This window comes from Osmerus eperlanus, chromosome 1, assembly GCF_963692335.1.
Source record: "Osmerus eperlanus chromosome 1, fOsmEpe2.1, whole genome shotgun sequence".
Lineage (NCBI taxonomy): Eukaryota > Metazoa > Chordata > Actinopteri > Osmeriformes > Osmeridae > Osmerus > Osmerus eperlanus.
The window spans coordinates 13854891-13877101 of record NC_085018.1 but is presented as its reverse complement, the minus strand read 5'-3'; the positions used below and the strand labels follow the sequence as shown (position 1 = coordinate 13877101).

Here is a 22211-nt window from a genome sequence, read left to right as displayed (position 1 = left end):
TAACAGCAGGACGGTGAGTTCGGAAGAGGTTGATTGAGAGGGTAATTAGGCCCTAATAATGCCAAGGACATTAGCACAGAGAAATAAGTGGGTGAGATAGGTGCTGTGGGGGGCTGTGTGAGTGGGTGCGTGAGACAGTGTATGAGCAGCTGTGTGAGACAGGTGTGTGAGACAGGTGTATGAGCAGATGTGAGACAGGTGTATGAGCAGATGTGAGACAGGTGTATGAACAGATGTGTGAGACAGGTGTATGAGCAGATGTGTGAGACAGGTGTATGAGCAGATGTGTGAGACAGGTGTATGAGCAGGTGTATGAGCAGATGTGTGAAACAGGTGTGTGAGACAGGTGTATGAGCAGATGTGTGAAACAGGTGTGTGAGACAGGTGTGTGAGACAGGTGTGTGAGACAGGTGTATGAGCAGGTGTATGAGCAGATGTGTGAAACAGGTGTATGAACAGATGTGTGAGACAGGTGTATGAGCAGATGTGTGAGACAGGTGTATGAGCAGATGTGTGAGACAGGTGTATGAGCAGGTGTATGAGCAGATGTGTGAAACAGGTGTGTGAGACAGGTGTATGAGCAGATGTGTGAAACAGGTGTGTGAGACAGGTGTGTGAGACAGGTGTGTGAGACAGGTGTATGAGCAGGTGTATGAGCAGATGTGTGAAACAGGTGTGTGAAACAGGTGTGTGAGACAGGTGTATGAGCAGATGTGTGAAACAGGTGTGTGAGACAGGTGTGTGAGACAGGTGAGGAGCAGACCTGTGGTCCCAGTAGGCTTGCTTGTGGCTGTCGTACTCTGGGACGTCAAAGTCGTCCACCTCCCAGGTGCACTGGTCATAAGGCAGGTCCCTCCACTTGATCAGGTAGTGCACATCCCCATCCTTATCAAAACTTCAGCGAACACCACAGACATGATCAAGTTCTGGAGGGTCCCACAAGCCGTGTGTGTATGTGTGAGGGTGCAAGTGTGTGTGTGTGTGTGTGTGTGGGTGGGTACGTACTTGTGGGTGTGTATGTGTGTGTTTGTGTGTGTGTGTACCTGTGATTGATCACCCTGTGGATGACCATCCACTCTGGCTTGATCCCGTAGCGGTAGAACCTCTCTTCCATGATGGCGTACTGCGGGTCTTTGCTCTTCCTCTTCTCGTTGTTCAGCTCCTCCTCCCCGGACCCGTAGTCATAGGGCGGGGGCTCGTCCATATCGTTCTTCCTCTGGTAGTTCCGGTACATCACCGTGTGGTACAGCTCCAGCTGGGAGAGAGGGGGCTGGGGGTCAGAGCTGGGCCCCAGGAGGAGAGGGGCTTCTGGAGGGAGGGGGGGTTTCCGAAGGGCTCGTGTGGGACTTATGTGGGGCTTGTGGCAGACTTGTTTTGTTTAGTACACACTATTGAGAAGGTCACCTGACCTTATCTGTCGTCTCTGGACGACGTAGCTTTACAGGGTGATCAGCGGACCTGGAGGAAGGCGTTTTTGATCCACGGGGAAGAATTATTTGCATCGTGCTCCCTGATTGGTCACAGTATGGAATGATGAAGATCCGCAGACTGTCAGGTAAAATTCCTAATAGTGTGTACCAGGCATTAGGGTACTGGGCGTTCTGGAGAGGGGAAGGCTCTGGGTGGGTCTGGAGAGGGGAAGGCTCTGGGTGGGTCTGGAGAGGGGAAGGCTCTGGGTGGGTCTGGAGAGGGGAAGGCTCTGGGTGGGTCTGGAGAGGGGAAGGCTCTGGGTGGGTCTGGAGAGGGGAAGGCTCTGGGCGGGTCTGGAGAAGGGAAGGCTCTGGGTGGGTCTGGAGAGGGGAAGGCTCTGGGTGGGTCTGGAGAGGGGAAGGCTCTGGGCGGGTCTGGGGAGGGACATGGGTGGGGAGGTTCTGGGAGGTTAAGTCCTGGCTGGGGGGGAGGGGGGTGGGGGGGGTTCCTGGGTGTTAATGTGTCTCACCTGCAGCTCGTTGACCCAGGAGCAGTGCCAGTAAGACAGCCCAGCCCACTTGACGAACAGCTCCCTCTCTGGGTGTCCCTTCAGGGGGGGTCTGGCCAGGGGGTCGACGGCCTCCCCATCAGGGCCGCAGGGCACCTCCGCCGGCAAGGGGGGGTCCCCCCACGTCCAGTGGAGAATTCTCTGGACCTTCCCTTTCAGAGGGGGGCACTGGAGGAGGAGGAGGAGGAGAGGAGGGGAGGTCAGACAGAAATAGCTCTCTGACTCTCTCTCTCCATCCCTGTCAGGTCTCTATAATCACTCAGGTCTGCCCTGGGAGAAGAGGAGGAGGTGGTCTGGACTCCATTAACGATAAATGTGACGGGCTTTTTTAAAAGAAAGCTTTTTTAAATATGTGTAAATATGTTTTTTTACCTCTTTTTACCTTGAAACTCATAATTTGTAACCTTGATAAGACATGTTTTCTAATGTCTAATCATTTAATTATGATGTACACAACGCCCTGTGTTTCTCAGTAGCACGATTGAGTCATTCTAAACCAACACTGATGCTGTCAGAAACAACCCCCGGTCTGTTTACCATGCAGCGTGGGCAGAGCCACTCCCCATTGGGTATTTCAGGGAGGGGCGGGTTCAGGCAGTGGATGTGATAGGACGACGGGCAGGTGTCACAGCAGAGTAGCTCTCCGCCGTCCTTGCACACTCGGCAGAATTCCATGTGGTCATCCTCTTCCTCTCCAGCAGGATCCTCCTCTTCCTCTTCCTCGTCCTTGGCCTCCCACTGGATGCCCTCCTTCTCCTGGCACACACACACACACACGAAAGTAGTTTCAGTGGGATCATATGTGCTGGGTCTACTGAGTGTGTGATGATGTTCATGGTTGTTAGAGGCTGTGATTACTTCCACCTCACTGATGGAAAGGAGGTTACAGCTAGTGGACAACCAGGTCACACACACCTACGTGACTGGAAACGTCCACGACTGGAATGCAGTGTGTGTGCCTGAGTGTGTGCGTGTGTGTATAGGTTTGTGTGTATGTCCGTGTGTGTGTACAGTGTGCGTGTGTATGTGCATGAATGCAAGCATTTGTATGTCCATTTGTGTGCATGCAGGTGTGTGCATGAATGCTTGTGTGTGTGTAAGTGCATGACTCTGTGTGTGTGTGTGTGTGTGTGTGTGTGTGTGTGTGTGTGTGTGTGTGCGTGTGTGTGTGTGTGTGAGGACCGCTCCCCAGGCAGGGTGAACTCACGCAGTGTGGGCAGCTCCAGGTTCCCTCCGGAGCCTTCTCCAGCTCAGGCTCCAGACACACCAGGTGGTAGGCCCTGGGGCAGGTGTCACACAGGATGATCTCCCCGCCCTGCGTACACACCTCGCAGTAGTCCTGGTGGTCTGTCTCATAGCCATCCCCATCCTCCCCTAGGGCACCACACACTTCACAGGTCAGGCACCGCACACCTCACAGGTCAGGCACCGCACACCTCACAGGTCAGGGACCGCACACCTCACAGGTCAGGCACCGCACACCTCACAGGTCAGGGACCGCACACCTCACAGGTCAGGCACCGCACACCTCACAGGTCAGGGACCGCACACCTCACAGGTCAGGCACCGCACACCTCACAGGTCAGGGACCGCACACCTCACAGGTCAGGCACTCACTTGTTTAGCCATGCGCTCATTTGTTCCTTTTTTTCTGGCATTCAATAGTGGAATGATTCATGTGTTTGTTTGAACAGGAGTTTGTTCATTTGCTTGTTGGGTGTGCTTTGCCTTCGGCAAGGGCACAACCTTTGTTCTCTCACATATATATTTATTTATTATTTATTTTCGTCCCCCTAAGGATCAGTCAATATTTGTACTACATACACAACGGCGGTGTCAAAAGGTTCGTCTTGTTAGCGATTGCGTTGGTTGTATTTTTATTTACGTTCCGTTGCATGGTTTAAGTAGAAATTGCGTTTTTGTGGTGAAAAGTGAAGCTAACGGTGGCTAATTTGCTAGCCACAGTCACTGACTTTACTAACGTCACTACGTCACTAACGTCACGAAAACACGCGTGACTACCTGTAGCAGAACATTCGTTTCGCATCTGTTAACTTGGGGGATAGCTAGGCTAACTATAGCTTTACTGCAAGGCAGCTGCAGAAACGCCACAAGCAAAGAGGCCAGGGTGATAACTATTTACTCATTTTACTTTGTGATGTGAAACACAATTATGAAATGTAATGTACAACATTAGCTGATATTATTAAGGAAGTACATCTACTTTCGGAAGTATTAGCATCATGACATTTGCCTCTGTTGCCCGGGCAACACATACTACAGTGGTCCATGATGCATCTGTTTTCAATCGTTAAAATAAACATTCCTCACAAATACATTTTCGTTGTAGGATTTATTATGACATTACATTACAAGTAAACGATTTGTGGGTGAAATTATCATTACCTGTGGTTTCAAACCAGTGTTGCTCACTGCAACGCTGTAGCCTACGCGAGACACTACAAAAACATCGACACAGCTGTAGGAAGTCAAACGGCGACAGAACATGTTCGGCACTCCCCTTACTTAAACCAAAAGTCTATGTAACTACTAACCTTAACTTCATTGCCACAGCCTAAACTTTGTCAATCTGTTCATGAAAATAATTAATTTCAGCCTAAACCGTACAACGGAACGTTGAATCCAATTCAACCAACGCAATCGCAACCAAGACGAACGAACACAGCAGTAGTCTAGTACCGTACCGTAGTAGTACAATTTACCGGGGAAGCTTCTCCACACAGGGCTATATCGCACTTGGCGTTGTTACTGACAATGATCGCTACCAGTGAGCTTTTTATGAAAGCGATTTTCCACTAAATAAATGTCAAGCTTATTTACGTTTTTGAGGGCATATTTTCAGTTAGCAGATGGTACTGTTTGAATCGCGATTCCATCTTCTACTGCCGGTAACGTCGTAGAATAATCTTCAAAGGGGGTTCTTTATTCATGAATGAATGCAATATGAGTAGGCTAAATTCCTTAAAATATCACGAGAAGGGAAAAACTTAAAAGGACGTTTAAGTCATAGAGATTAGGTCAATTTTTACACCGGTCTGCCAAATTTCTTCGTTTTGATTCAACGATGAGGCTGCCTCTTGCAGGGGAAATGAGAAGACATCTATTTCATTCTACACTTCACTCGTATTTTCAGTTGTAAATGAGCGGCAAAAAAATGCTTTTAAATCTATGTAATTTTTATAAATAATAAGTATGCATTTTTATATAAAATATACAGAAATATCAGTTGTAAAAATGTCATTCAAAAACGGACCCCTGTGCAACCGACGCAAGCAAGCACACCCTACAATTTCCCCAGAAATTGTACCCTCTCTAGTTTTGCTTGTTTATCTGTTCAATAATCCATCCATCCTTCCTTCCATCGATCCATCCATCCCTCTATCCTTCCATCCCTTCATGCCTCCATCCAACCCTGTATCCATCCATCCCTCAATCCTTCCATCCACCCACTCATCAGTGTCTGTGTTTGTGTTCCCTCTGAACAGGTGAGGAACATACGTTTCCTCTTCTTGCGCCCCTTGCGGGCCGCCTTCTTCTTGGCTGCTGTCGAGGTGTCAGACAGCACGCAGGCACTGTGGATGCTGATGTCATCAAAGTCAGACTCCTCCAGGAAGTCCTCCTCACTCTGGACCAACAAACAGGGTTTACCACCCGAGAGAGAGAGCGGGAGAGAGAGAGAGAGAGAGAGAGAGAGAGAGAGCGAGATACAGAGAGAGAGAGAGAGAGAGAGAGAGAGAGGGGGGGGGAGAAATGAAGAGCAAGACATTATCAGTTTTACAGTTGACTTGACCCCAAAGGCCATATAAAACAAAATATTATTTCTCTAATCATGAGTCCATTTGGCTAGTGATGGTTTGCGTCCTGCTAGAGAGGTTGACCAGAGGAGCAGGAACGTACGGAGGAGGCCTTCTTCTTCTTGCCACTCTGGCCTGACTTGGACTTGGTCTTCTTGGGTTTGGGCTTCTTCTTCCCCTCCTTCACCGTCTTGTTCCTCTTCCTCACTCCTGGACCTGAGACACCAGATCACCGCTGAACATCCGGGGCCTGATGCATGCTTCTCTAAGCTCTCTACATGAAGTCAACACACACACACACGCTCACAGTACACGCATCCAAACACACGTACACACAACTGGGCCCCCATTCTCTAACACTCCACCAAACTCAAGTAAAGCACCAGTATGAACAGTTAGTTCCAACACCTGTCCTATGTTTTACATTCCAGAACAGAGACCCCCTACAACTAGTCTGGAGGGATGCCTCAGAACAGGGACACAGGTATGAGCAACTAAAACATGACTAGCTGGCAACCATTACCCTTCCCCTCTTTGGTTTTGGCTTTTCTGATTGGCCCTGGCTGGGAGCTCGGTTGGCTGACAGTGATGGGCGGGGCCACGGTGACGGTTTCCACGGCGGCGGCCACAGCGGCGGCCACAGCGGTGGCAGAGGAGCCTTTGAAAGGGTTGTTGGCGCTGAACTCCCGCCACTTGGCGCCCAGCACGGTCATCATCTTAGACATGGGGATCTTGGGGTTCTTCTTGGCTATCAGCGGCCTGGGAGACACACACAGTCAGACAGGACAGTACACACATCCCAGACGACTCCCGTGGCAGTCAACCAATAGTGGGGGATCTGTGTGTGTGTCTGAGAGAGAGGTGTGTGTGTGTGAGAGGGGGACTTGTGTGTGTAGGAGAGAAGGATGGGGGATTGGGTGTGAGGTGTGTGTTATAATATAGGGTCAGGAAAGAGGTTCCCCAAAACCTACAGATTCACACCAGCACACACAGACAGACAGACAGACAGACAAGTACCTGAGGAACTGGCTGAAGGCCTTGTAGTTGGTGAGGGTGCGGTAGTCCTGCTCTGTGAAGGCGTGCTGGACATCCTCCAGACCCCACTCCTCCATCAGCTGGCACGACAACTTGGGCTCCTGGGGCGCCGCAGACACACAGGGGGTTAGTCTGCATATGGGCTCACAGACACACAGGGGGTTAGTCTGCATATGGGCTCACAGACACACAGGGGGTTAGTCTGCATATGGGCTCACAGACACACAGGGGGTTAGTCTGCATATGGGCTCACAGACACACAGGAGGTTATTCTGCATATGGGCTCACAGACACACAGGGGGTTAGTCTGCATATGGGCTCACAGACACACAGGGGGTTAGTCTGCATATGGGCTCACAGACACAGAGGGGGTTAGTCTGCATATGGGCTCACAGACACAGAGGGGGTTAGTCTGCATATGGGCTCACAGACACAGAGGGGGTTAGTCTGCATATGGGCTCACAGACACAGAGGGGGTTAGTCTGCATATGGGCTCACAGACACAGAGGGGGTTAGTCTGCATATGGGCTCACAGACACAGAGGGGGTTAGTCTGCATATGGGCTCACAGACACACAGGGGGTTAGTCTGCATATGGGCTCACAGACACACAGGGGGTTAGTCTGCATATGGGCTCACAGACACACAGGGGGTTAGTCTGCATATGGGCTCACAGACACACAGGGGGTTAGTCTGCATATGGGCTCACAGACACAGAGGGGGTTAGTCTGCATATGGGCTCACAGACACAGAGGGGGTTAGTCTGCATATGGGCTCACAGACACAGAGGGGGTTAGTCTGCATATGGGCTCACAGACACAGAGGGGGTTAGTCTGCATATGGGCTCACAGACACAGAGGGGGTTAGTCTGCATATGGGCTCACAGACACAGAGGGGGTTAGTCTGCATATGGGCTCACAGACACAGAGGGGGTTAGTCTGCATATGGGCTCACAGACACACAGGGGGTTAGTCTGCATATGGGCTCACAGACACAGAGGGGGTTAGTCTGCATATGGGCTCACAGACACAGAGGGGGTTAGTCTGCATATGGGCTCACAGACACACAGGGGGTTAGTCTGCATATGGGCTCACAGACACAGAGGGGGTTAGTCTGCATATGGGCTCACAGACACAGAGGGGGTTAGTCTGCATATGGGCTCACAGACCCAGAGGGGGTTAGTCTGCATATGGGCTCACAGACACAGAGGGGGTTAGTCTGCATATGGGCTCACAGACACAGAGGGGGTTAGTCTGCATATGGGCTCACAGACACAGGCAGACATACACACGCAAACTATCCCGCACAGACACTCTCACGCACACTCTCACACACACATACAAGCACATATGCTAACAAACACATGCAGACATACGCACACTTTCACACACACACATTTGCCCAGGCATGCACACATACAAGCACACACGCGTGCACCCACACACAGACAACGCACATGCGCAAACATCTACACACATTCACACACACACACGAACAAACACTAACGTGCAACGTTTTTTCCCGCCACTGGAGAGCTGGTAAAAAGAGCTCACTTTCAGGTTCCCGTCATCATCGTCATCATCGTCCTCCTCCTCTTCTCTCTTCTTCCGTTTGGGCTTCTTCTCTTTCTTCTCCCTGGGTTTCTTCTTCTTCTTCTTGGTGGGGGCGTAGCTGCTGCTCTCGCTCTCCGAGCCCCCCTCCAGCCGCTCCTCCTCCTCCCTCTCCGAGGCCTCTTCCTGGTCGCTGCAGGCTCCGCCCCCTACAGGGCCCAGGCCCTGGAGCCCTGCCTGGAGAGCACAAACGCGAACACACACACCAGAGCACGCATGTACACGCACCCACGCACGCTCACACATTTACACCCAAACACACACACACACGGACGAAAGCATACGCCCGCGCAAACACATACGTACACATGCATGCGAACATATGTACACACAAACACAAACACAAACACGCAAACACATACAAAACACACGCCCACACACATTATCAGTAAATGACCTAATTAAGGCTTTGTGGGTCTCATTCATATAAAAATGGATTATGTACATTCTACTTCACGCAGCTGACATCAACAAATATACACATGTTGAATACATTGCAAACTTTTAGAAACAAATCCATCTGCTCCAACTTTCCCACTCCTACAGCATTCGTCTCCTGCTTCTAAATAAAGGGTGTTTTCTACTCTTTGTGTTTTCAGAGAAGAAAGCTAAATAATTGAATTGCATCCATGTATTATTGCATTGATCCAACAGGCCAGTCTCAGCTGGCAGGTTCACGTACAGCTCCCCCTTCAGGCCACTGTCAGACACACGTGCATCTCTGCACATGCTCAGTGCACACACAGCCAATTGGAGCAACGCACCACACACCTGGGACAGCACAGCCAATCAGCGGTTGTGCTGCCTGATCTCAACCAATCAGAGCAGTGCAGCTCAGTCAACAGAGGCATGTGCCCCTGGAGTCTGGAGGGTCAATTACGGATTATAGTTTATTGGTAGTGTGTTAGGATACTGCCATCTTGTGCATACTATGCATGGATTCATGTGTGTGCGTTTGTGTGTGTGCATGTGCGTGTGTGGGGGATTAGTTGTGTGTGTCTGTGTGTGTGTTTGCGCACGCATTCTCCTCTGCAGTTCCATACCTGTTGCACATTGTGTGTGTATGTGTGTGGGTTTGTGGGGGATAGTGTATGTTTATTTGTGTGTGTGTGCGTGGGTGTGTGTTTGTGGAGAATGGTGGTGTTTGTGAATGTGTGTGTGTGTATGAGTGTGTGTTTGTGGGGAAATGTGGTTTTGTGTTTGTGGAGGAGGCAAGTTGTTTGTTTATGTGTGTATGTGTGTGTGTGTGCGTGTGAGTCTGTATATGTAAGTGTGTGCCTATGTGTGTGTGTGTGTGTGTGTGTGTGTGTGTGTGTGTGTGTGAGACTCGCAGGCGTCTCGCTCTGCAGAGCAGGGGAAAGGCTCACATTGCCGCAGCACCCGCCAACCCAACCAGCAGCCTGGCTGTGTTGCTATGGCAACCAGATCGAGCAGTGTCTGGAGCTCTCTCTTTTTCCCTATCTCTCTCTCTCTCTCTCTCTCATTCTGTGTCTCTCTCACTAACTCTCTTTCCCTCTCTCACTCTCTCTCACTCTCATTATCGTTCTCCCTCTTTCTCTCTCACTCTCTTGTTCTCCCTCTTTCTATTTCTCTTCCACAGTACACTTGGTCTTTCTTACTGTCACTACATTTCTCATTTCTTTCCTCCTCTCTCGCTCTCTCTCTATCTCTCTTTCTCTCTAGCAGCGCCAGCCAGTGGAACAGTGTTATCCAATCAGAAACCCTGGCATAACAAGCTTGTTATGCAGAGGCCTGTGGTAGCAGACTCTGTGTTTCAGAGGCCGTCTAGACAAATCTCATTTATGCAGAAGAGTGATATATATATATAAATATATATATAGAGAGAGAGAGTAAGAGAGAGAAATAGAAAGAGAGAGAGAGAGAAATAGTGTATTTGTATAGTGTGTGTCTGTGTGTGTGTGTGTGTGTGTGTTTGTGCGTGCGTGCGTACATGTTTGTGGACGTGCATGCAAGCATGTATCACCGTGCGTGTATCTGTGTGCACACGTGCATGCCAGTGTGTGTCTGAGTGTGTGTATCCGTGTGTGTACGTATGCGGTATGTGTGCGCGGGCATTCATTCAATGTGTGTGTGTCCGTGTGCGCGCGCGGGGGGGGGGTGCAGGGAGGCAAAACCACTGTTAATTCCGAGAGCTACTGCAGAGGGGGGAGGCAGCAGTGAGCTGAACCTTCATTATCACTATAGCTACCAGAGTCCAACATTACACAAACACATGATGTAGGGTGGACTGACGCAAACACAGATGAGATGTTATCAGCCAGATGAACGAGAGAGAGACAAGGTCTGAGCAGAGAGCATTCACTCGCACACGCACGCTCGCACAGGAACACTCACACGTGCACTCGCACACACACACACACACACACACACACACATAGGCACTCGCACACATACACTTGCACATACACACACTAATGAAGACACACACACTCGCACATGCATTAGCACACACACAGACACTCTCGCATAATACACCTGTGCACATACACAAACTCATACCCCCGCATGCACTAGCACACACACAAACACACACTCACACACACACATAGACGGGAGAACACGGTTGGATGTGTGCACAGAAGATCTGTCCCTGAACAGAATCCTTCACTAGGGTGTCTAAGTGACATCCTGGAAAGAAAAGCCTTTCAAACACTATCTCAACAAAACAGATCCTCCGATAGGCGTGAGGCAGTAATAAAGCAGTGTGCTCTCCAGGAGGGCTGGGAGCAGCAGGGATGATGGAATTCAGTGACCCGGGTCTCCCTGCTCTGCCCTGGGAGGAGAGAGGCTGTGACCGCCTGCCACCACCACCACCACCCACATCCTCAGATGGTGCTGAGGCCCTGCTCACACACACACACACACACACACACAGGATACATGCATGGGAGAGCTGGAGAGCTGTGACTGTCCAGCACTGGTGCAGGAAGGAGGGATAGAGAGAGAGAGAGAGAGAGAGAGAGAGAGAGGGAGAGAGAGAGAGAGAGAGAGAGAGAGAGAGAGAGAGAGAGAGAGAGAGAGAGAGAGAGAGAGAGAGAGAGAGAGAGAGAGAGAGAGAGAGAGAGAGAGAGAGAGAGAGAGAGAAATCGGGTGGAGACAGATAAATGGAGAGAGACAGAGAGAGGCAGAGGGAGGAAAAGAGAGACAAAAATAAAGAGAGGGAAAGAAAGCGAAAGAGAAGAGAGGGTGAAAGTGATGGAAAGATGGGGACACAGAAAGAAAGGGGGAAATAGAGAAAAAGATAGGAGTAAGAGAGATATAAAGATATAATAGGACAGAGTCAGAGAAAGGCAGACACAGGGAAGGAAAGAGAGATGGAGCGACGGGGAGAGAGAGAGTGGGAAATAGAGTGATGAACAGTGGAAAGGAGGAATAAAGGGATAGAAAAAGAGAGAAGTAATGAGGCAGAGAGATAAATAGAGACAGTGCCTGGTTAGGGAGAGAGACAGAGAGAGAAGTCCCCCTTATTATCCCAGCAGGGTCCAGTGTTGTGTGCTGTGTCTGTTGTGGGCCAAACAACCAAAGAGACGGTCTGTTTGGGGCTTGCAGGCTGGTCTGGGGTCAGGCTGACATAGCTAAGCAGCCAGAGGACTAATGGTCAGGGCTGGCAGGAACACCCTGGCTTTGTCACTGGCACAGTTGCTACTTACTGGTCAGTATTGGGCATGAATGACAAAACTGTAGCAGACACACAAACACTAACACACAGTCCAAGTCACTGACGGACTACATTGAAAAAGAGTATGGCTTAGTCCATGTTTAGTTTGGACAAGAACCCCTATCCACATAATCTAATGCAGACACCAGGAGTTAGGTGTATGCCTCATAGCAGGAATCCCCTGGTTCTCTAAGGACCAGGGGTTCAGGGCCCTGGCAGTGTGGGCTGTAGTAGCCAGCTCTCCAGCCACACACTCAGGGTTACCCTCAGTGGGGGCTGCATGTCAGGTTCCCCTCCAGCTAATGAGGACCACGGAAGAGTCAGATAAAGACGAGGGCTCTCTTGAGTGCCTTCTCTGGAGGGCTGCTGCTGAGAGTGGAGAGTGGACTGTGGTGGGGCTACCTTGGAGCCGAGTTGCTGGCGGTGGATGGGGGTATGTGTGTGTGTGTGTGTGTGTGTTGGGGAGGGGAGGGGGGACCGCAGTCTGGGAGAGTTCAGCTGTCAGGGTAACTCTGTCACAAAGGCTGTGAACACTGGCACACACAGCTTTGGCACTCCTGCCCACACACACACCCACACACACTCAAATAAACACACACATGTACAAACACAAACACGCATTCTCACACATACATACACGCACACACACTCACACAAGACGCACACGCACACGCAGCCAGGCCTGATCTCCAGACTAACCTGGCACACAGTGTCCACAGCTTACACTGGCACTAACTTGGACACGGATGCCAAGTGCCCATAGCCAGAGACACCCTTCTGTCTCAAATTAAGACCAGACCAGTCAAAGGAAATTCAACACAACACAAAGGCAATCAATAAAGCATTAATGAGCTATAGTAACCATTTTTTTAATAGGTTTCTCACACAGTAACAGCCCCTCTATAATACAATCCATTAATAATATATCTTCTATAATATATAAGCTACATACTGTATATTAATTAATACTAGTTTCTGATAATCGTTTTTGGACTTTTCAGTTTCTCGCCACACAAAGCTCACCTCCTTTTTCCGCTTCTTCACTTTGGTCATCTTCCCTTCTTTCATCTTTTTGGGTTTCTTCTTCTTCTGCTGTTTGAGGGAGTCGGCGTCGTCCGAGAAGAAGCTGTCCAGCGCCGCCAGGGGCACGGGGCCGCGCCCCCCTTTCTCGTCCTCATCTGGACAGGACACACGCACACACACACACAGACACAGACGAGTCACACCCACACACTCCAAGGTTCCGCACCCGCCCACAAAACAGACACCCTCGATAAAGCTACAAGAACACACCTGTAGCAGAGGTAATTCGGTGACATGTGAGGGGTGACCAAGTCCAGCGCTGGTCTTCCAGTGAGGGAGGCTGGGTGACAGCTGTCACCGAACCACCTCTGCTACAGGTGTGTTCTTATAGCTTTTACCCTCTGGGCTTTAACGTCCTGCTCCTTGACCCAAGCAACCAGGATTCACATCTCCGTTTTAGTCACAAGGAAACGGAACTTCCTGGGTCCTAATCTCCCCTCAGTCTGCCCTAATGTGCTGCTTGTGGCTCCAGTGGTGTCCCAGGGTTGATGCACACAGTCTTGCTCAGCGGCCGTGTGTGTATGTGTGTGTGTGTGTGTGCCCCCCCACTGCCCTGGTGCGACCCAGACAGACACGGAGCCAGCGAGCCCCAGCAGGTCACAGAGGAGAGAACGACAGCAGACAGTACATCACTATAAAAGAGGCTCACACACACACACACTCCCAGGGTGCCGCATCCTCACTGTCACTCACACACACACACACACAGACACACACAAACGCTCGCACACACACGCGGGCGTACTGTATACTCGCGTACGCACTCACACACACGCAGGCATTCGCACTCAGACACACATACACATACTGGAGGACATGAAATATGCAGCATGTGTATCAGAGTCAATCAGCCGACACAAGCCCTGCAGCCCTGCCTTCTCCTGGGAAGGTGTGTGAGTGGAGGGGGGAGAGAGAGAAAGGGAGAGAGAGGGAGAGAGAGAGAGGGAGGGAGGGAGGGAGGGAGGGAGGGAGGGAAGACAGCCAGACAAGAATCTCACCATCCACTCATCCTGTGTTTAGCCATGCTGTGGGGGGGGGGGGGGGGGGGGGGGTCCACACAGAGAGAGGGCTCAACACAGCACGTACTGTATTCCCTCAAGGCTGTGTTTGTCTTCGTATTAACGCAGATGAGTAGGTTATGAATATGCCTTTGGCACTTGCTGTGTTCACAACAGAGATGTCAAATCTATCTGACTAGAGGGGCCCAATCACCACACATCTCTGACCGTTATATAAAATACAGAGGCATTTGGATTACATATATGTACGTGAAAACATTTAAATGCATGTTTCTGTGGTCTATCTGTTGACTGTACTATAATCCTCATGGCTTTGGCTCATGTTGCCTGAGTGTTTCTGAGGCCAACCTTTTCGTGGCGCTTCACAAAGGGAACTCTGTCATGTCTGAGAGGCTGTGCTTCCTGTCTGTCTGTCTGACTGTCTGACTGTCTGTCTGTCTGTCTGTCTGACTGTCTGACTGTCTGACTGTCTGACTGTCTGACTGAATGTCTGACTGACTGTTTGAATGTCTGACTGCCTCCCTGGCTACTTGCATCTCAGACTTCCTGCATCCTCATCAGTCTGTCAGTTAGCCTTCCTGGGTTTCTGTCTGCCTGTCTGGGTACTGTATCTGCCTGCCTGCCTGCCTGTCTGTCTGTCTGTCTGTCTGTCTGCCTGTCTGTCTGCCTTTCTGTCTTTCTGTCTTTCTGTCTGTCTGTCTGTCTGTCTGTCTGCCTGTCTGTATGTGTGTTTGTCTTTTGGCCTGTTTGTGTATTTGCCAGTTTGCCTGTCTGCCGCTCTGTGTTCATGTCTGTCTGTCTGTCTGTCTGTCTGTGGGTCTGTCTGTCTGTCTGTCTGTCTGCCTGTCTGTATGCGTGTTTGTCTTTTGGCCTGTTTGTGTATTTGCCAGTTTGCCTGTCTGCCGCTCTGTGTTCATGTCTGTCTGTCTGTCTGTCTGTCTGTGGGTCTGTCTGTCTGTCTGTCTGTCTGTCTGTCTCCTTGTTTGTCTTTCGGCCTGTGTGTATGACTTTATGCCTCTCTGTGTGTCTGTTTGTGTTCCTGTCTGTGTTTGTTCCTGTCTGTGTACCTGTCTGATTCTATCTGTGTGTCTGCCTGTGTTTCTGTCTATGTTCCTGTATGTGTGTTGGCCTGTGTTTCTGTCTATGTTCCTGTATGTGTCTGCCTGTGTTTCTGTCTATGTTCCTGTATGTGTGTCTGCCTGTTTCTGTTTGTGTTCTTGTCTGTGTGTCTGCCTGGTTTTGTTTGTGTTCCTGCCTGTGTGTCTGTGTGCCTGCCTGCCTGCTAGGCGTGTCATCAGCTCCAATTACATCTCTGACCGACACAAGAACAGACTGAGATGTAGGGAGGAGAGAGGAGAAGTGGAGAGAGGTGGAGAGACAGAGAGAGGGAAGGAGAAAGGAAAGGAGAGAAAAAAGAGAGAAGTGGAGAGAAAAAGAGGAGCGAAGGGGGAAGGAGGACAGGAAGAGCAGAGAGATGGATATGGAGATGGAGAGAGGAGAGGAAGAGAGTAGAGGAGAAACACAGAAGGAAACGCACCCTACACCAGTGACTGGCCAGATCTCCCCTGTCTCTCTGCTCTCAACCTGTAACAATCAAATTAATTGAAACACAGCTGTCCAGTCCAATGAAATAAACAAAAGACACACTTAGGTATCCAAAGCAGGCAGGAAGGAGTAGCGCTCATCAGGAAGTCCATTCACGTAAGGAACTTCCTGTTCTGGACCAGTGCTCCAGTTGGAGGCCAGGACTGTGAGTTGAGTAACCTGATCTGTGGCAGGAATCAACGGGGCCACCAGCCTGTTGGCTGAGGGGACCAGGCTGTGCCAGGTGTGGAGGGGGTATTACTCTGGCATGTGGCTGCGAGGACACAGGCTGGCACCAGGCCCAGCGACATCCAGAACGCCTGCAGGGCAGGCTGCTCCACTTGGCACCTGTGCACACCTTTCAAGTGTGGATAGTAGAGCCGGGCAGGGCGGGGTAGGGCAGGGCAGGTCAGAGCAGGGCAGGACAGGTAAAGGTGGAGAAGCACAGTGGAGAAGCAAAGGTGGAGAACCACAAGGGCTTGCTCCCTAGGCCAGACCATTAGAGGCGAGACTCATAACTGAATCCCTGGTGTGAAATCCTACGTTTCATCCCTCTCTAACTCTCTCTCTCTCCTTCTGTATCTGTCTATCACAGGCTTTGGATGGAAATACCCACATAATGACTTCTTATCCCAGAGAATGAGTGAGATAGAGGAAAGAGTGATAGAGAGAGAGATTGCGGGGGAGGGGGTGCAGGAGAAAGAGAGTAATAGAGCTAGAGACAGAGAGAGAGAGAGCAAGGGGGAGAGAAAGATAGACAGATGAGAGCTAGAGAGAGACGTGGAGAGAAAGAGAGAGAGAGAGAGAGAGAGAGAGAGAGAGAGAGAGAGAGAGAGAGAGAGAGAGAGAGAGAGAGAGAGAGAGAGAGAGAGAGAGAGAATTTCTCTGCACAGAGCCTACTAGGGTTAAACATATTTGAGCTGCTGTGGTGTGTGGAGGGTAGTACAATACAGAGCTCCTCATTGTTCCCAACGTTCACAGGCCTATGGAACAAAGTGCAGGCTACTAGAAGGAGAGGAACAGATGTGCCTCCGACAACATGTGAAGATTACCGCCACAAGCGTGCGCGCATACGTACTGTATGACTGCATCCCTCGCAGACACTCACACGCAGGCACGCAAAGAATTAAAGAAATGGTGTCAGCTTTCATTGTGAATCCTCCAAAAATAGCTCCGTGCAATTGGGGATAAGTTTTGTAGACACATAAAAGCCTGTGATAATCTTTCATTTTCAGATGAGGCCTAAATAATTGAGCAGGGAAAACAAATCTTGAAGATGGGTGTAGTTCTAGAATAAGTCACGTACCGTAACATGAAAGAACCTTGTGTGACCATGTTGCAGCTAGTGTAATAACACGAGAGGTTGATATCAAACTGTATGAGTGCCACAGAACCAGCGGCTGTTGGTAGACATCACTGCTAGGATAAGAGGAAGGGGAGGCTGTCATGGATGCATCTCATTCCAGAAAGTTCCCTCTCCAGCTGCCCTCATTCAAAATCTCTCAGACATCCCAGTTTTTAGGGCAACAAAAAATGGAACTTGGCATACACACACACACACACCTTCCCAGTCATCCACTTAGCAGAATCAATTACAAGGGAACAATCCACAATGAAACCACATTCCCCACAGTCTGATTCTAAACATATCCGTTTATCACTTGTGAGTGGTGCTTTGAACAGTCACCGACTGATGTAGCCAGTGTCAGTTATGGAGTAGGTAAATGAAGAGGGGGACAAGCCCAAAGCAGCACTCCCATTGGTTCTTGATGTCAAGCTAATGCTAAACTATTACAGACTAGGACGGAAGGACGGAAGCCACCATGGCAACAGTAACCAAACTGATGAAACCAAACCAACATGACAGTCTTCAGATCCTGGTTGGTACAGTATGTCTTGAGGACAATGCTGTAAGGGCACTTTATCACATCATCTCTGACACCAGGCAGTGGCTTGCCAGAGATTTAAGACCTGCTGGACAGAGATGGATGGAAAAGATTGATGACTCCCTGCTCTCCATGCTAGCCACACACTAGAGGGCCACTCTTCTAAACTAGCTGTGTAAATAAATGTCATGTCATGTCAACTCTGTCACTATGCATTTTACACTGCAATTCACCTGCCTCGGTTTTCATTTGCATTTGTTTCAATATTGCACAGTCTGTGCAATACATTAATCACTGTCAGAGACCATGTGTTGAGTGTAAACAAATCAAAGGAAATACCGAAACCTATTTCTTAATAACTGCAACAACCAGGTAAAAAAAAGGTAAAATACTTTGACACAACATATGTCATCTCCCCTGGTTGAAAAACGAATGACTGGCTGGAGTACAAGACCCTGGAACTGGACAGTCCGGACAGCTGATGTCAAGTGTTTCCTTGTAACACGTGGCTTTAGCACCCCTGAGACCACTGCTGTAGCCTGATCTAAACAACGGAGCCCCTAGCACACTACTGACACTTCCTTTGGATGCTGCAGAGAGACGGCAGATGGTATCGAGTCTTCAACTTTGAGAGACTTCAGATCAACTATATCACTGTCTGCGGAGGCATGATTACCCAGCAATAGAAAACCAAAGAATATTGATAATGCAACGCATGACTAAAAAAAGAGTGCTATTTCTAATAAGTAGTCTATGAATATCGCAGTGAAGTGTAAAATGGAGTTTTATGGCCTCATACAGTGGCGGATTTCGGATATTTTCGTGCGAATGCGAATTCCCCAGGCATGTTTGACGTCCTTCCATTGCCAACCGCAAACCACGGATTTCCATGAAGCACATTTGAGGATATGAAGAGTGGTGACAAGTGTAGACCCATGTCCCCGAGGAACGCACACGGGTCGTGCAAAATAATAGCATGACTGTGCTCTGCTAGAGCACCCCACCCCTCCTCCCTTCCAGTATTCCAGAACGCAGGACAAGCCCTTTTCCCCGCATTCGACAAGCCGTAGCAGCGTAAAATATCTGAAGGACACCCCCCCCCTTCCCTCACCTGGTATTTCGTCTTCAAAATCCATTTCGTCCTGTGCCTCGTCTTCATTGCTTAGCGACCCCGGCATCTTTATCTCATACCTCAAAACCTCTAGCCAGAGAATTAACAGAAAGTTAACCCTCCAAATGCCACTCTTCGCTCTTCACTGTTTCGAAAAGACAATTTATACAGGCCCTTTGCAAAAATAAATTTATTTTTGTATATTAAAATTGAGGTTTCTCTTGTAGGAGAAATATATATATTTTTCCACTCTTCTCTTTCCAAGTCTTGCAGTCTGAAAATAAGAAAGAGACAAAAAATGGAACACACATGCCCAGATAGTGACGTCTGGTCTGTTGCCATGACAATCCATCCCATAATTTCCACAACTAGTTAGTCATGCTTTCCTAGTTACCACTTTCACTAGTCGTGAGGGGAGCTCAAACGGCATTGCCTCTAAAAACACCTCCTCTCCAAGTCGCCTGTCGCGTTGCCCATTTTCTCTAGTAAGACCGTAGAATTCGAGGTTACACCGGGATAGAGTGGAGGAGGGAGGGGGTGTTTTGCTCCCTCGAAAGGAATCACTTTTTGATTTTATTCGTGGTCGGTTGCAATCGGATGCATAACTAAACTGCGAAATGTAACTTCGCGTGTGAACGACTACAGTATGTAGCCACGTCAGGTGCGCAGGCTACATGACAAAGTATCAACACCAACTTCGTTTTCATGACAAGCTGGACAGTTGGCTCGCTCCGCTGTTGCCAGTCGCTGAGCTGTTGTCAAGGTAACCACCGCTGGAACAAAGTGCCCATGAGAGATGGACCACATGTTGAAACAAAGAAAACGTGGGATCACCACAAAATAGCACGACCTTGCCATGGCACTTAACATGAAAAAAGAGAAAAAGATTTCTTAACGTTTGTTTCCCAAATATAAAACTACGGAACACACGCATTCACAGAATGCACTGAATGGATTGACAGGAGTAAAGACAGCTTGCAAATTATTTTCCCCCATCAACCTTTTATTGATGACAAAAATGGCATGCATTTAATCATCATCTTCCTCCTCTTCCTCATCCTGGTTGATCTGGAAGTAGCGCAGCTCGTAGCTCTCCTTGGTGTTGGCCACCACTCTGAGCCAGTCTCTCAGGTTGTTCTTCTTCAGGTACTTCTTAGTGAGGTACTTCAGATACCTGGAGCCAGCACAGACAATGATTAAAGACCACAATTAGATAGTTTAACCTAAAAAAAAAATGTTGTCCTACTTTTCCACACCAAACCAGCAACCAAGTGAGAATAAAGTTACAATATTCTAGCTTTCAGCCTTCATTTATGCTAGAATTTATGAGGAAATGTGAAATATTTCATGCTTAACCACTGTGAGATGAGATATGGAAATCTATGGAGATCTAACACCCGAACGCCATGTCTGTGATTCATTGTGTCTCCAGTGAGAATCTCAAAACAAATCTACCCCAGATACGCTTGCATGCCTTACAAATCTTAACAGGATATCCAGGCATTCAATAACAGTATTTAAAACCTTTTCCCAGTTATGGTCACACTGACATTGATTGCAGGAACCTCTAACAGGCTAAAGACAACAATAAAAACACGCCCTGACCCTCTGGAGAACTGACCTACCTTTTGGAAAAAGGCACCTCGGAGTTCACCCCGATCTTGCTCTTGCTCCTCTCGATGGACACCACTCCACCTCCCAAGCTCCCAGCTTTGCCGTTCACCTTGATGCGTTCTTGCAGAAACTGCTCCTGAGGAAGAGAGGCCCAAGTAAACCATTAAAACAAGCACATTCTGGTGTCACAATGACAGGTGAGATCTTAGACTGGCTACCTACACAGCAAAGCATTGAGCCACATCCCATATCTGTATAGGCCATCATTATAAACAACTGCTAATGCGTTTCATGCAATCTCAAGGCATACTCTTTAGATCATTAAATGACTGACTGTCATCAACAAGTCATACTGTATAGCACGAAAACTAATATACTGGTAGCCTACAAGCACATAGAATATGGGCATTTGTATTTATTTATTGCAGTACTGGTTGATGGTGAACTTACAAAGTTGGCAGCGTCCATGATGCCATCTTCCACTGGATGGGTGCAGTCCAGAGTAAACTTTAAAAGCTGCTTCTTCCGCTTACCACCCTGCTTTTTAGTCACCAGCTTTTTCTGTCAAAACATCAAAGTAATTTTACTCAAACGACCAGTTTGTTTTCATTAAATGATTCATTCAGAAGTGGGACAGCACACTTATTTCGCGACAACATGAACTAGTTGTAAAACACTTCCCAGTTGTTTTGAAACAGCTGTGTCACTAAGTGCTTTACTTTGCTTTTCAAAAAGCTCTCGTCATGTAGCTAGATCCCATAGGCTACAATGATTTGTGATTTCACATTTGTGCCGTATGTACAAAATGTACCTTTTAAATATTAATAGTATCCCTGTTCAGTATGCCCTTGTGGGTTATATAACTAGCAAAATAAGCTGTAAGAAGTACATTTAAGCTTATGCCGTAAGTCGCTACACTAGTAGCATTAGCTACTGTAGCTAACGTACTGACACATGTCGGCGTCAACGTAGCTCCACAACACGTGCAACTTAAACGCTACTATCTGTACTTTACTAGAATGCATCATTACGCTATGTCTCTAGTCCTTTAGGAAAGCGGCGCAGCTTTCTGAATAACGTGTATATCGCATTTAAATTCTGGTTTTCTGCTGTCTGCATTAGCAGAGGTGTACTCACGATGGGGGCCATAGTTGAAGAGGCTCTAACTTGGGATGCCAGGTATCTGATCCTATCCCTCTTCTGAGATTTTTGAACTCTCCAAGAAGCCGATTTACACGCTTCGTTTTTCATCGTTTTAAAAACAAAAATAAACTCGTTATCTATACGATATATTAAATATAATTAGAATATGTAAAATATCTGCATGCAAAAAAAGTTATTTATTTGTGATGTAGTCTTGAGTGATTAAGTATAATATTGATGTCAATTGGGAGTTTGTTTTGATAGGGTCATGGTTTGGCCAACATGACCAGTAGTCAACGCTTGCTTTGTGCAGTCTATAATTCTACTGTAGAAAGCTTACTAAAACGCTTTAGCCCACATAAAACCCAACCTAACATGGGTTGTGTATTGTTATTGGATAGTGGTTTTATGTGTTTGGGAACATATTTCTCCACCACTTCTCTCTACCTCTCTCCCTTTGCTCAGACTCTACCCATCTTTCTCCCTTTCCCTCCCCCTCCATCACTCTCCTTCACATTATTTCTTTCTCTCACAGCCACCTTAGATTTATCTTACCGCACGCTCTCTATCCTTCCCACTCTTTCCCACTCTCTCCCCAAGTCTCCCACCTCAGCTGGCTTCTCTACTGTCTTCTCCTTTCTGTGAGGGGGGCTTG

General features: G+C 48.6%; 2 protein-coding genes across 2 annotated transcripts in view; both read right to left on the bottom strand.

Moving 5' to 3' along the window:
* chd5 (chromodomain helicase DNA binding protein 5) overlaps positions 1–19255 on the bottom strand; it is a 34824-nt gene extending 15569 nt beyond the window's left edge. Inside the window, 12 exon segments of the mRNA XM_062461593.1 lie at positions 764–895; positions 1044–1255; positions 1940–2146; positions 2516–2734; positions 3186–3352; positions 5498–5624; positions 5897–6009; positions 6317–6552; positions 6811–6929; positions 8381–8614; positions 13140–13294; positions 18800–19255. Coding sequence (XP_062317577.1) covers positions 764–895; positions 1044–1255; positions 1940–2146; positions 2516–2734; positions 3186–3352; positions 5498–5624; positions 5897–6009; positions 6317–6552; positions 6811–6929; positions 8381–8614; positions 13140–13294; positions 18800–18866 — 1988 coding nt within the window. The 5' untranslated portion in view covers positions 18867–19255.
* A 526-nt stretch (positions 19256–19781) lies between these two features.
* rpl22 (ribosomal protein L22) lies at positions 19782–21612 on the bottom strand. The gene is made up of 4 exons (XM_062471370.1): positions 21551–21612; positions 20864–20974; positions 20425–20549; positions 19782–19973 (listed from the first exon to the last, which is right to left on the bottom strand). Exons 1-4 carry the CDS (start codon positions 21560–21562, stop codon positions 19829–19831), a joined length of 393 nt encoding a protein of 130 aa, XP_062327354.1. The 5' UTR covers positions 21563–21612; the 3' UTR covers positions 19782–19828.
* Positions 21613–22211: the final 599 nt, after the last annotated feature.